General features: G+C 27.9%; 1 protein-coding gene across 1 annotated transcript; it reads right to left on the minus strand.

Moving 5' to 3' along the window:
• Positions 1-1,609: 1,609 nt before the first annotated feature.
• Positions 1,610-11,728, minus strand: LOC123262865. The gene is made up of 3 exons (XM_044725350.1): positions 11,453-11,728; positions 1,841-2,270; positions 1,610-1,765 (listed from the first exon to the last, which is right to left on the minus strand). The coding sequence occupies exons 1-3, from the start codon at positions 11,668-11,670 to the stop codon at positions 1,610-1,612; spliced, it is 804 nt and encodes a 267-aa protein (XP_044581285.1). The 5' UTR covers positions 11,671-11,728.
• Positions 11,729-13,737: the final 2,009 nt, after the last annotated feature.

The raw sequence follows: 13,737 nt of genomic DNA on the forward strand, positions 1-13,737 counted from the left end.
TAGTTTCACTAAAACTTACAGGTCAACGTGGATCCATCATTTTTATTCTCTAACAAGTAATGATGTTTTTTATTTTTTAAATAATAAAAATACGATAATACACAGAAAAATTTACAATAATTTTTTCTATAGAACTAAACATGGATAACAATAAAAATATATGAAATTTTAATAAGTTATTTTTTTTTTTTCAATAGCAATAAAAATTATTTAAATAAAATAAAAATTTAATAATAAAACTATTTGGAATCCAAAATGGAATTAGATTTTTAATATTGAATTTTGATTCACGAAATATTACGTAAGAATTAATTTCATCCCCCTTCCCCCCAACATAAAGACATGTAGAGATTTTCTTAACCCCCCCCCCCACCCCTCAATACCCTTATGTAATTAATGAACGGTCCCTTAGTGCCTTTTCAAGATTGGTATCATTATCACCGATAGTCAATTTATGATAATGTATTTGGGCTGCATTCAAAAATTCTCTATCTCTAGACACATAATTAAGAAATGACCTTGTACATCTTGTGAACTATTGATATTTTTAAAGATATAAGCTCACCCCGACATTATACTCATCAAGACCTTTCATTTGAGTACTCACATCAATTTTTCATATATTTTATATATTTATATATATTATATGTATGTATACATGAAAAATATATCAAAAATGCATGTGGGTACTCAAATGAAAGCTCTTGATGAGTGTAACATCGAGATAAGCTTATATCTTTAAAAATCCCTGTTGAAAAATATTCATTGAAAAAAATTCACTGTCATGAGATTTTAATTTTTTTTGCTCGACGGGCAGAAAGCGTCAACTTTCGGCCCGATGCGTTAAACAAAGTTGCCGCTTTCTGCCTTCGTCGAGCAAAAAAATAGTATTCACTCCACGGGAAGTAAATAAGAAAGCCTCAGATCACATGTAATTGTTGGCCGAGGCGAAGCCACATCACATGTGATCTGAGACATTTCTTACTTTACTTCCCTAGGTGTGTAATATACTATTTTCAATAATTCTAATTGATTTTAATTTCTAAGTATATATCTATAGATATATAATTTGCATAGAGCGAATTTTTTTAATTTTTTCAATTAATATATTTTTGGACAGGGATATCAATAATTAATAAATGACCTTGTATCTTGTCAACTACTGACATTTTTAAAGATATAAGCTCACTCCGATGTTACACTCATCAAGACCTTTCATTTGAGTACCCACATCAATTTTTCATATATTTATATACATATTACATATATATATATATATATATATATATATATATATATATATATATATATATATATATATATATATGAAAAATATATAAAAATGTATGTGGGTACTCAAATGAAAGCTCTTGATGAGTGTAACATCGGGATGAGCTTATATCTTTAAAAACGTTAATAGTTAAGAAAGTACCAGTGCAATTTAACAAAAGTCATTATTTAATAAAGCAAAATTGTATTTATTCATAGTTCACAAGTCACAGCAGTCACATAGTGACTGCAAGGTTGCTAGTTATAATAATTAACAATAAACAGTTATTGCATTAATATTATGTAATAATAAAAATAAAAAATTATAATTAAAAGTTCCTTAATTATCTGAATGAAATTTTCCAACAGGTTGGATCCTTAGCAGATTATTGGAAGAAAACTGAGGAAACAAGTAAGGATATTTAGCCACAAATCCGACTTGTACAATAGAACTATTTTCTTCGCAGAAGATCGGGCTGCCTGGGTCGAAGAACACCTGCTGAGTACATTCATAATAAATAAATAATTCAACTGTTTTGTCATAATTTAAATTGATTATTTCAGAACTTACGTGCAAGTCATCAGTATTGTTCACAGGATGACATTCCAACTGATCCTCGAAGTCGTCTTTAAAATAAAAATTGCAGGTAAGATTAATCGAGCTCTTAGCATTGCTCCGGCTGACGGACACCATGGTGCAGTTATTGTAAACTCTATCGTGATTATTGTCGGCCAGTTTTACGAATTCAACGCCTTTGTCCAGGTAAATCGGGTCATCGAGGACCAGGTAAGCGATATCTGTCTTGGAGTCGGAGAGATCGGAGACTTCGGGGAGGAAAGCCTCACTGACTTTGAAAACCATAGGGCTGTATTCTTTGAAAGACTGCATTTCGTTCACCAGGAAGTGGACAAAGAACGGCGAAGCTCTGTCGATCATCGTCTCTGTTTGGTTATAACTTCCATAAAGATAAATATCGGGTTTGTTCTTCGATAAATAGAAGCTGGAAGCAATTTAGTTTTTTTTTTAATTTAGTGAATATTATTAACAAAACAAAGGATAAATATATTTTATTTAGTTGTCTAGGCAATTTTTTAATTTGTCCAGGTGAGTTTTTAACTAGGAATTATTTTTTAAATTTGAATTTTGGCGGGAGAGTGACGTAGTATAATATCCGGTGTGCAACGCCATCTTACGGATAGTAAAAAAATATTTCTGGGATTTTAGTGTCATAAACTAAATAAACGGCTGATATAATGGAGGTTAGATTTGTCGATTAAAGAAATTGAAGAAAGAATTTTATGAAGAATAAAAAATTATTTGAGAAAAATAATAAATATTGAAAACCGCGGACAGATAAATATTATTTAACAACAATAATTTACCAAACTCGGACAAGTTATGTGTTGTTTTTTAAAGCCGACATTAATCGGATTTTTTTATTTATTTTAGATTATTTTTCATTTAAAAAAAATATCTATTGCATTGCTTAAGAATATTTATTTTGTTTGGTTAAGCTTTGAATAGAAAACTTGGATCAATTTTTTTAACCAAAAATTAATATAAAATTGAAAGAATAAACAAGCTGCATATTTTTTAATTATATATATTTTTTTTTAAGTTTAGTGAAAGTTATTAAGAAAATAAAGAAAAAATATTTAACTTATTTGTCTAGGTAATTTTTAAATTGGAAATTATTTTTTAAATTTGAATTTTAGCGGGAGAGTGACGTAGTATTATATCCGGTATGCAACACTATCTTACGGATAGTCAAAAAAATATATCTGGATTTTTGGTGTCTTATGAAGAAATAAATAAACGGCTGACATAATATAGGTCAAATTTGTCGGGCAAATAAATTAATAAATGAAGAAATAAAATTTTACGAAGAATAAAAAATTATTTGTGAAAAATGAAAATTATTTAAAAGCGCGGATAGATAAATACTAACGATATTTACTAACACCAATACTTTACCAACACCCGGAAAAGTTATGTGTTGTTTATTCAAGCCGATTTTTAATGATTTTAGATAATTTTGCATTAATTAAAAAAAAAAAAATATCTGTTGTATTACTTCAGAACATTTATTTTGTTGAGTTTTGAATAGAAAACTTGTATTAATTTTTTTTACTAAAAATTAATACACAAGTTGCATGTTATTTTTTACTTTTTAGTGAAAATTATTAACAAAATAAAGATAAAGTATTTGATTTATGTGTCCAGATAATTTTTAAATTGAAAATTACTTTTTTAAAATTTGAATTTTGGCAGGAGAGTGACGTAGAATTATGTCCGGTGCGCAACGCCAACTATTGAATAGTCAAAAAAATATAATTGGATTTGTGTTGTCTTCTTAGGAAATACTATGCGCGACATTAATTTATCCCTGTTAGTGTTACTTTTGTATTATTGGAAATGTGTATTTTTGGACATTTGGATAAATGGATATGGAAATTTCTAAAAATGGACTTTTGATTTTTTGGAAATAATAATAAAAGTACTTAAGTAAAATTAGACATTAATATAAATGGACATTAATAAAAAAGGAAATAATTATAAATGTACAACTGCACTTATGGCCAACTTAAAAAAATGAAATCCCTATTTTTGAAAATATCTCCAAATGGAAATAAAAGTATTTGGTAAAGAGTTCAAATGAACAAATGGATTAATGGACATTTTCTTAAATAGACATTTATGAAAATGGATAATAATATAAAAAGACATCTGTAAAAATGGTTAAAAATACAAATGTACAATCGAATAAATGGAATAGTCATTTAATGAACATATGATTTTATGAACAATTGAAAAAATGGATATTTAAATTTTAGGAAAAGTGAATAAATGGACATTTGTATAAATGCCCATCAATAAAATGAACTTTCTGTAAAATGAACATTTAAATAAATGAACTTCGATAAAAAAATACTTACTTAAACGGAAATTAGTAAAAATGGACATTCATAAAAATGGAAATTAGTAAAAATGGACATTCGTAAAAATGGAGATTTCTAAAAATGGATAAATGATTTAAATTTAATTATAAATAATTATGAAGTTGATAAATTATAAAATTAGGGTTTTTGGTGTGCGTAAAGGAAAAAGATGTCAGAAAAGAGCTGGGAACGGCTTACCAAGACATCTTCTTCGTAGGTTTTTTCGGAAAACGATAAAACATCAATCAGCTCATCAAACATTACACTTAAATGATGTCAGAAGAGCTGGAAACGCGGCTACCAAGACATTTTTTTAACATCATTTAAGTGTAATATTTGATGAGCTAATTGATGTTTTATCGTTTTCCGAGAAAACCGATGAAGAAGATGTCTTGGTAGCCGCGTTTCCAGCTCTTCTGACATCATTTAAGTGTAATGTTTGATGAGCTGATTGATGTTTTATCGTTTTCCGAAAAAACCTACGAAGAAGATGTCTTGGTAGCCAAGTTCCCAGCTCTTCTGACATCTTTTTTCCTTTACGCACACCAAAAACCCTAATTTTATAATTTATCAACTTCATAGTTATTTATAATTAAATTTAAATCATTTATCCATTTTTAGAAATCTCCATTTTTACGAATGTCCATTTTTACTAATTTCCATTTTTATGAATGTCCATTTTTACTAATTTCCGTTTAAGTAAGTATTTTTTTATCGAAGTTCATTTATTTAAATGTTCATTTTTACAGAGTTCATTTTTATTGATGGGCATTTATACAAATGTCCATTTATTCACTTTTCCTAAAATTTAAATATCCATTTTTTCAATTGTTCATAAAATCATATGTTCATTAAATGACTATTCCATTTATTCGATTGTACATTTGTATTTTTAACCATTTTTACAGATGTCTTTTTATATTATTATCCATTTCCATAAATGTCTATTTAAGAAAATGTCCATTAATCCATTTGTTCATTTGAACTCTTTACCAAATACTTTTATTTCCATTTGGAGATATTTTCAAAAATAGGGATTTCATTTTTTTAAGTTGGCCATAAGTGCAGTTGTACATTTATAATTATTTCCTTTTTTATTAAAGTCCATTTATATTAATGTCTAATTTTACTTAAGTACTTTTATTATTATTTCCAAAAAATCAAATGTCCATTTTTAGAAATTTCCATATCCATTTATTCAAATGTCCAAACCCTGATAAAACAGAATGATTTGATATGATAAAGAATGCTTAAAAAATTAATCATTTTTAATGATTTCAAATCATGTAAATCATTTTCGAAATTTAACAATGAATCATTATGAATCATTTTGAATAATGGGAAATAGGCAGTATATGAAATGATTAAAAATGATTAAAAATTTTCAATCATTTCAAAACATTTCTAATCCTGAAATAATGTTCAAATTTTTGTCTCCAGTTATGATTAAAAATGATTCAACTAGTATTTAAATTTTTAAATCATGTGAAATCATTACTAATCCTAAAATACTTTCTGAATTTTAGTTACCAGTTATGATTGAAAATGATTCGGTCAGTATTAAAAATTTTTAATCATTTTATATCCTTTTTAATCATAAAATAATGCTCGAATTTTTTTCGCCGGTTATGATTGACTATGATTAGGTCAGTATATGAAATTTTGAATCATTTCAAATCATTTTTAATCTTGAAATAATGCTTGAATTTTTGTTACCGGTAATGATTAAAAATGATTTAGCTAGTATTAAAAATTTTGAATCATGTTAAATCATTGCAAATCCTAAAATACTTTCTGAATTTTTGTTTCTAGTTCTGATTGAAAATGATTCGGTGAGTATTCAAAATTTTTAATCATCCTCAATCTTTTTTAATCGTGAAAAAATGATCGAATTTAATCACTGGTTATGATTGATTATGATTCGGTTAGTATTAAAAATTTGGAATCATGTTAAATCATTGCAAATCCTAAAATACTTTCTGAATTTTTGTTACTAGTTATGATTAAAAATGATTCGGTCAATATTAAAAATTTTTAATCATTCTAAATCTTTTTCAATCGTGAAATAATGCTCGAATTTTTTTCACTGGTTATGATTGAATATGATTTGATTAGTATTACAAAATTTATATCATGTTGAATCATTACGAATTCTAACATACTTTATACATTTTTGTCACCAATTATGGTTGAAAATAATTTCGTTAGTATTAAAAATGTGGAATCATTTAAAAAATTTTGTAATCATGAAATAATGCTAGAATGTTTGTAACCAGTTGTAATTGGAAATTATTTGATTAGTATTAGAAAATTTGTGATTATGTCAAATAATTTGACATCATAAAATAATGTTTAAATTTTTGTTATCCGTCACGAGTTGAAATGATTCGGATAGTATAAAGAAGTTTTCAATAATGGTAAATTATTTCTATTGGAGAAATTTCGATTAAACGAAATGGTTTGATAAAACCACCAATGGTTAATTTATATTATTATTTTTTTTTAACGTTATAGAGTAGTGTACATCATTTTCAAAATTAATCATTCATTATTTCAAATCGTTGTTAATACTATTTTCGGCTTGGAAAATATCTGGAGACAGAGTGATTTGGAAGTATTTTGAATTTTTAATAGTCATCATCATAATGGTTATTGAAATAATATTTGAATTTATTCTTCAGCACTGAATTCTAGTCTCACCACTTTGAAATTTTCTGCATTTTAATTTTTTACCTTACGATTTTATTGCGATATTCTCTCATTGTTGTACATTGTAAAAATTCGAGAGTAAATTCCGAATGAAATTTCACTTTCATAACTCGGAGTAAAACGTAAAATTTTTTTTCAACTACAAAAATTGAAAAAATAATTACAATTTGAAAAAAATTCTTTAATTAAACAAAAAAAAATAAAAGGCTACATTAATTTTCACACCAACAACAACTATTTCTTACTTTTATTTACCAGCCCGAATAAAAAAAATTATCTATAATTGTATATACTGATATATTAATATACATGAAAAATGGCCCGATATAAATATATATTATTGTATAGAATCACATATAATTATGTAGAATTATATGTGATTATTTCCATAGAAATGAAAAAAATTTGGCGTGCACGAGAACCGAACCACGGACCTGATGCTTGAAAAACTAATTCACTATTTTTTTTTAAAGAAGTTTATTTGCTTATGAAAATCCATTTACTAATTCACTACCTGTTTACTTATATATAAGACTTACTTATGTATTGGAGTTTGTAAAAACTAGAAGTAATGCAAATCGTATACATGATCGATTTGTAGTGAACAAAATTTTTTATAAAATTTATAAATTATTAATATATACATATATATATATATATATATATATATATATATATATATATATATATATATATATATATATATATTTTATATAATGATATCTAATGGATATAATGATATATAATGAAATTTTTAAGATGCTCCATTGCTTTAAAATTTATAATTACTTTAAAATTAAAAAAGAATAGAAGTAGAATCAGAATTAAAAGCTCTAATTTTGATGGAATTATTTGTTTAGTATATGGAACTATATATTGCTGGAGGGCTTGGGTAATAATTTTATAACTGGACAAAATTATTAATTTCGTGAAATCCAATTTTTCTATGAGTTAAAACAGTTTCTATTTCATTATTTGATTTGCAAAATACTATAGATTAAAAAATTATTAATTATTGAAGCAATAGACCCTTAGATAAAAAAAAAGAGAATGTTTAATTTATAGTAATCAAAAAATACCCACTGGAGTAAAAAAATTTATATGCAATTATATATGATTCATGTATAATTATACATGATTTCCGTATAAATATATATTATTATTTATAATTTTATATAATCATATATATTTTTTTTTATACTTGGTTATTTATAATTATATTTATATTTATAATTATATAATTGTATATAATTATTAAAAAAATGTTGCATCTAATTTTGTATTATTATACATATTCATATGTAATTATGTACGACCATATGTAATTATATATAATTGTAATATAATTATATATGAGTATATACAATTATATATAAATTTTTTTTTCCAGGTAGTAGGAAAAAAGGTGTTTATTCTGTAGTTCTTATTTCATTAATAATCTAAATAAAATCTTCCTCACTTTGAATTTTACTCTGAAAGGAATTAAAGGCTCAAAAATCATTATTTTTCCATTCATGCCTTTTATTTTTACAATGTATAGCATAACTTTGATGGCGAGCAATTAAAAAAAAATTTCTTACAAACCCGGGTAAAAAAAATTTTGAAAAATATCCAATCGTACAAAAGGGTAAATTCAGGTTACGACCTTTCTTACGAAACCAAATTAAACTAAAGAAATCCAATTTATGATGAAAATAAATCCGATACAAAACTTAGAGTCTTTATTATATATATGGATTTATTTTTGACATATAACCGCATTTACATTTACAGAACAAAATATATAAATAAATAAACAAATGACGTTTATCGCGAAATTCGAAACTATTAATGACTACTCCTAAGACTTATTATAATAAATTAACTATTACTATAAAACATAAAACATTGAAAAAGACATAAATTCGGATCAAGACCTTCCTAATGATACTAAATTAATATAAAATAACTCATTTTATTCTATAAATGTGCTGAAAAGTAAATTTTTCTTATATTCTTTCAATTACATAGATTACATATAATTATTTATCAATAGAAGAATGTATTGATTTTTTACCCATTTCTAATTCTTTAAAAAACTATTTATTTAAAAAAAAGATGAATGAAAATAATTCATTGAAACACATTTGAAAGTATTGAATCAATTTTAATGATAAAAATATAATTAAAAATAATTAAGAATTTTCAATCATTTCAAATCATTTTTAATCATAATTTTATGATTAAAAATGATTTAAAATTCTTAATCATTTTGAATAATTTTTAATTATATTTTTATGATTAAAAATGATTTAGAATGATTAACATTTTTTAATCATTTCAAATCATTTCGTTTTATCAGGGAAAATACACATTTCCAATAATACAAAAGTAACACGAACAGGGATAAATTAATGTCACGCATAGTAAATTAACAACTGACATAATATAGGTTAGATTTGTCGGGTAAATAAATTAATAAATGAAGAAATAAAATTTTACGAAGAATAAATAATATTGCAGGAGAATAGTATATTACACATCTAGGGCAGTAAAATAAGAAATGTCTCAGATCACATGTAATCTCAACAAACATGTGATCTGAGGCTTTCTTATTTACTTCCCGTGGAGTGTATACTATTTTTTTGCTCGACGAAAGCAGGAAGCGGCAACTTCGCTTAGCGCAGCGGGAGGAAAATTGACGCTTTCCGCCCGGAGGTGAGAAATAGTATTTTTCTTACCAGGGCAGGAAAATAAGAATTGTCTCAGATTACATGTAATTGTTGACCGAGGCGAAGCCGAGATCGACAAACATGTGATCTGAGGCTTTCTTATTTCCTGCCCGTGGTGAGAATACTATTTTTCTCCTCGACGGAGGCGGAAAGCAGCATTTTAATTTAGCGCAGCGGGCGGAAAATTGACGCTTTCCGCCCGGAGGGAAGAAAAACTAATTTTTTGCCCTCTGGACGGAAAGTGGCAACTTTGGTCTCACTGCGCTAAACTACCCTCGCGGTTTCGGAATCACTGTAAAATCACAGTGAAATTTTAGTGAGATTATAGTAAAAAGATAGTGCGACCATGATGAAATTACGGTGAAATCACCATAATTTTGTGCCATTCGGTTACTGTAGTTTTATGGTCATCTCACAGTGGTAATGCTGTGAGTTTAGAGTGGTACCACTGTGAATTTACAATGAATCCACAGTGAATCTACGGTGAATTCACAATGAATCCACAGTGAATTTACGGTGAATTCACAATGAATCCACAGTGAATTTATGGTGAATTCACAGTGAATTCACCGGGGTAAAATAATTGTATATAATTATTTCCATGAAAAAAAAATATCTGTCGGGGAGCAGGAATCGAACCGCGAACCTCATACTCGGAAGACTGACTTGCTACCAATTGACCTAAGAGAACATCGCGAGAAAATATGTTCGTGTGAACTACAAGTCCTGCATATGTTATATAAATGACTATTTTTTTCGTTACATATAATTATATAAGAATCATAAATAATTTTTCGAAATTGAAAAAACCATCTCATATTATTACATATAATTATATATTAATCATATATATTTATTCAAATTCCCAAAACCATTACATATAATTATGTATAATTATACATGATTATATATAGTTATATATAATTATACATGATTATATATAATCACAAAACCATTATACATAATTATATTTAAATTAGATGTAATTATATATTAATCATATACAATTTTCTTACCCCGGACCCAATGAGTTCACAGTGAAATTACTATGAATTCACAGTGAAACTCTATCATGAACTAACGGTGTTACAACTATCAGATCATTCTGAAGTCACGGTTAAATCATGGTAAAACGACGGTGAAATCACAGTGAAATTACTATGAATTCACTGTGGAACTATTGTGAACTCACGGTGTTATCTCTGTGAGACTACCATGAATCTACAGTGATACCACCACTAAACCATAGTGACGAAATGGCACAAAATCACTGTGAATTCACTATGAAATTACCGTGAACCCACAGTAGATTTACGGTGAAGACGATTTCACTGTGAATTCACTGTGATTTCATAGTAATTCCGAAACTGCGAGGGTAAATTGCCGCTTTCCGCCTTCGTCGGACAAAAAATAGTATACACTCCTCAGGAAGTAAATAAGAAACCTCAGATCACATGTTTGTTGACCTCGGCTTCGCCTCGGCCAACAATTACATGTGATCTGAGACATTTCTTACTTTACTTCCCTAGGTGTGTAATATACTATTTTTGTGCTCGACGGCAGAAAGCGTCAACTTTCGGCCCGCTGCGCTAAGCGAAGTTGCCGCTTCCTGCTTTCGTCGAGCAAAAAAATAGTATACACTCCACGGGAAGTAAATAAGAAAGCCTCAGATCACATGTTTGTTGAGATTACATGTGATCTGAGACATTTATTATTTTACTTCCCTAGGTGTGTAATATACTATTGTTGCAATTTTAACTTCCTCTAAATAATCAAACTTGAACACTCAGTGCGAAGACTTAACCCTAAAATTACAAACTTACCGTGAGATACATTTAGCGCTGGTAAGGATTACATTAATTTTAATTGGAGTCCCGACGCAGTGGTAAAATCTGTTAACATATATCCCGTTGGTGTAGGAGTCATTATCGAACCGCCAGACGCTTCTCCATACTTCAAGATAGAGCGTCGAGTCGCCAACTGAAAACGCACAACAAAATGGCAGACACGCGGCCATCACAAACAGAACTTTCACCAGCATCCTCCTTTTTATTTAGCTTAAAAAATTACTATCTAATTTATCAATTACTATTAAATTAATTAATTAATGAAATTTTTTTCAATAATTATTAAATATTTTTTTGATGAGTCAAATCCAATAAAATTATTCTTCGCGTCGGATAATTAACTGAAGCCGCTTGCTCTTTGTTCCACATTATATATTTTTTAATAGCTTTGTTTCTACGTGGCCTCGCTTCTTCTGATAAATCATAATAATAACTTACAATTGACAATTTGTTAAGTGTAATTAACTAATGGCTTATTAACGACCCGAATTTACTAGAACTTTAAATTAGCCGCGGAATTTTTTTTTTAAGTTAAGATAATTCAACTTTTAATATATGTTCATTAATTTTGATTATTACCTCACTCAAGAAAAATTTCGAGAATTAATTTATTTTTACGGCCCTAGCGGTATCGACGACTCAGAGTAAACTCGGAGTTTACGCGGAGTTACTATGGAGTATACTCCCTCTTGGAGTTTAATCGGGGTATAAGCGGAGTTTACGCGGAGTTTTAGAGGTGTATGCAAGGAGTATTGTGTGCAGTTACGACACGGAGTCACAAAAGTGTATTATTGGAGTTTTCGAGAAGTTTTTGACGAGTTTTTTCGGAGTCGCTATAGAGTTTTCCTCGCGTTTTTGTCGAATATTTTCGGAGTTGCAGTGGAGTTTTTTCGGCGTTTTCGTCGAGTTTTTGTTGAGTATTTTCGGAGTTGCTAGGGAGTTTTTGTAGAGTTTTTTTCAATGTTTTGCGGAGCTTTATAAGAGTGTTATGTCCTGCGAGGTTACTAGATTCGCCGATGATGACACCTCGTGGACAAGTGGGTTGTTTATTGTCACGCGGGATTTTATTTTATAATTTAATTTGAAATATACTTAAAAATGACTGATTGAGATTGTGTGGCAAGGTATGATTTTAAATGATAAGAGTTCAATTGAACTTAATGTTGATGTTTATTTAGAAATCGGAGAGATGGAGTGAATAGTTACAGCTCTCGGGGAGAAGTGAAGTCACAAAGTCTCAACTCTGACTTCTCAGCTTCACGTTCCCCCACTATGGTTACACGTATACACCTATACTATTGCTAGAACTACCCTTATACATAGTGCGTAATATACTATCTTACATGTACTTATATAAACTTATTTATATATAACACTTATTAATTGCGGCTGCGGCCGGCTTACATATTCATGTACCTGTATTTACCTGGCTTTAAATTCAGCACAGCGACCTAGGGAAACCGCAGAAAACCTGGTCGAGGTACAGACAGTAATAATAATATAATATCAGATCGTTGTTAACAATGATTATCCTTATCTATTATTTATTATTATTTAATTAACATGTATTCATTAGAATCAATTAACGTGTTATAATTTTAAAAGGCTTTTAAGGTATTATCTGCTCAATAAATTATATCAGATGCGGAATTTACTTTAATATTTGCTAATCATTTCTAAATTCAATTTAATACCATTTACTATTCAATTATTCCAATATGTAATTAAATTTGTCTAAAACCATTGTGACATTAAATCCATACATACATACACATGTTGTAGCGTCTAAATACTCATTTATTTATGTTATTTAGTTACTTAAAATAAAGTGGATAAATAAATTATTATTGATTTATTTTGTTGTTAAATCTAGTTGTAGTGCCTTGTTTTTTAGAGAACAAGAGACCGTTGAGTTTCCACACGTGTCTTTTATGGCTTTTCTTTTAAGGACTTGAAGTTGTCATATGGCAAGGACCCGTTCTGTGTTTACTCAAAGATTTTATGGTTTTTCAGAACCTAATACAATATTCCTTTGTATTATTTTCTCGACATTAAAGTTTCTCTTTCGAAGACACGTGTGCACTCAACGACCAAACTCAGCAATTAAATAAAATATTAAATCAACTAGGAATTCTGAATCTATTTAAAATATAAATATAAATTTAAATTATAAATGTAACTAATTAACACATTTAAATCATGGTTTATCTGACAAGTAGTGTCACCTGCCAGATGCAACCCAAAGCATTATAGTTATTACG

Source organism: Cotesia glomerata, linkage group LG4 (assembly GCF_020080835.1).
Source record: "Cotesia glomerata isolate CgM1 linkage group LG4, MPM_Cglom_v2.3, whole genome shotgun sequence".
NCBI classification, from domain to species: domain Eukaryota; kingdom Metazoa; phylum Arthropoda; class Insecta; order Hymenoptera; family Braconidae; genus Cotesia; species Cotesia glomerata.

Excerpts from the sequence above, each read along its gene's own strand:
- LOC123262865 (XM_044725350.1), bottom strand. The coding sequence starts at position 11,670 with ATGCTGGTGAAAGTTCTGTTTGTGATGGCCGCGTGTCTGCCATTTTGT. Across the intron at positions 2,271-11,452 it reads AGCGCTAAATGTATCTCACG|CTTCTATTTATCGAAGAACA; the intron begins GTAAGTTTGTAA and ends AATTGCTTCCAG. Across the intron at positions 1,766-1,840 it reads ACAATACTGATGACTTGCAC|GTGTTCTTCGACCCAGGCAG; the intron begins GTAAGTTCTGAA and ends TGTACTCAGCAG.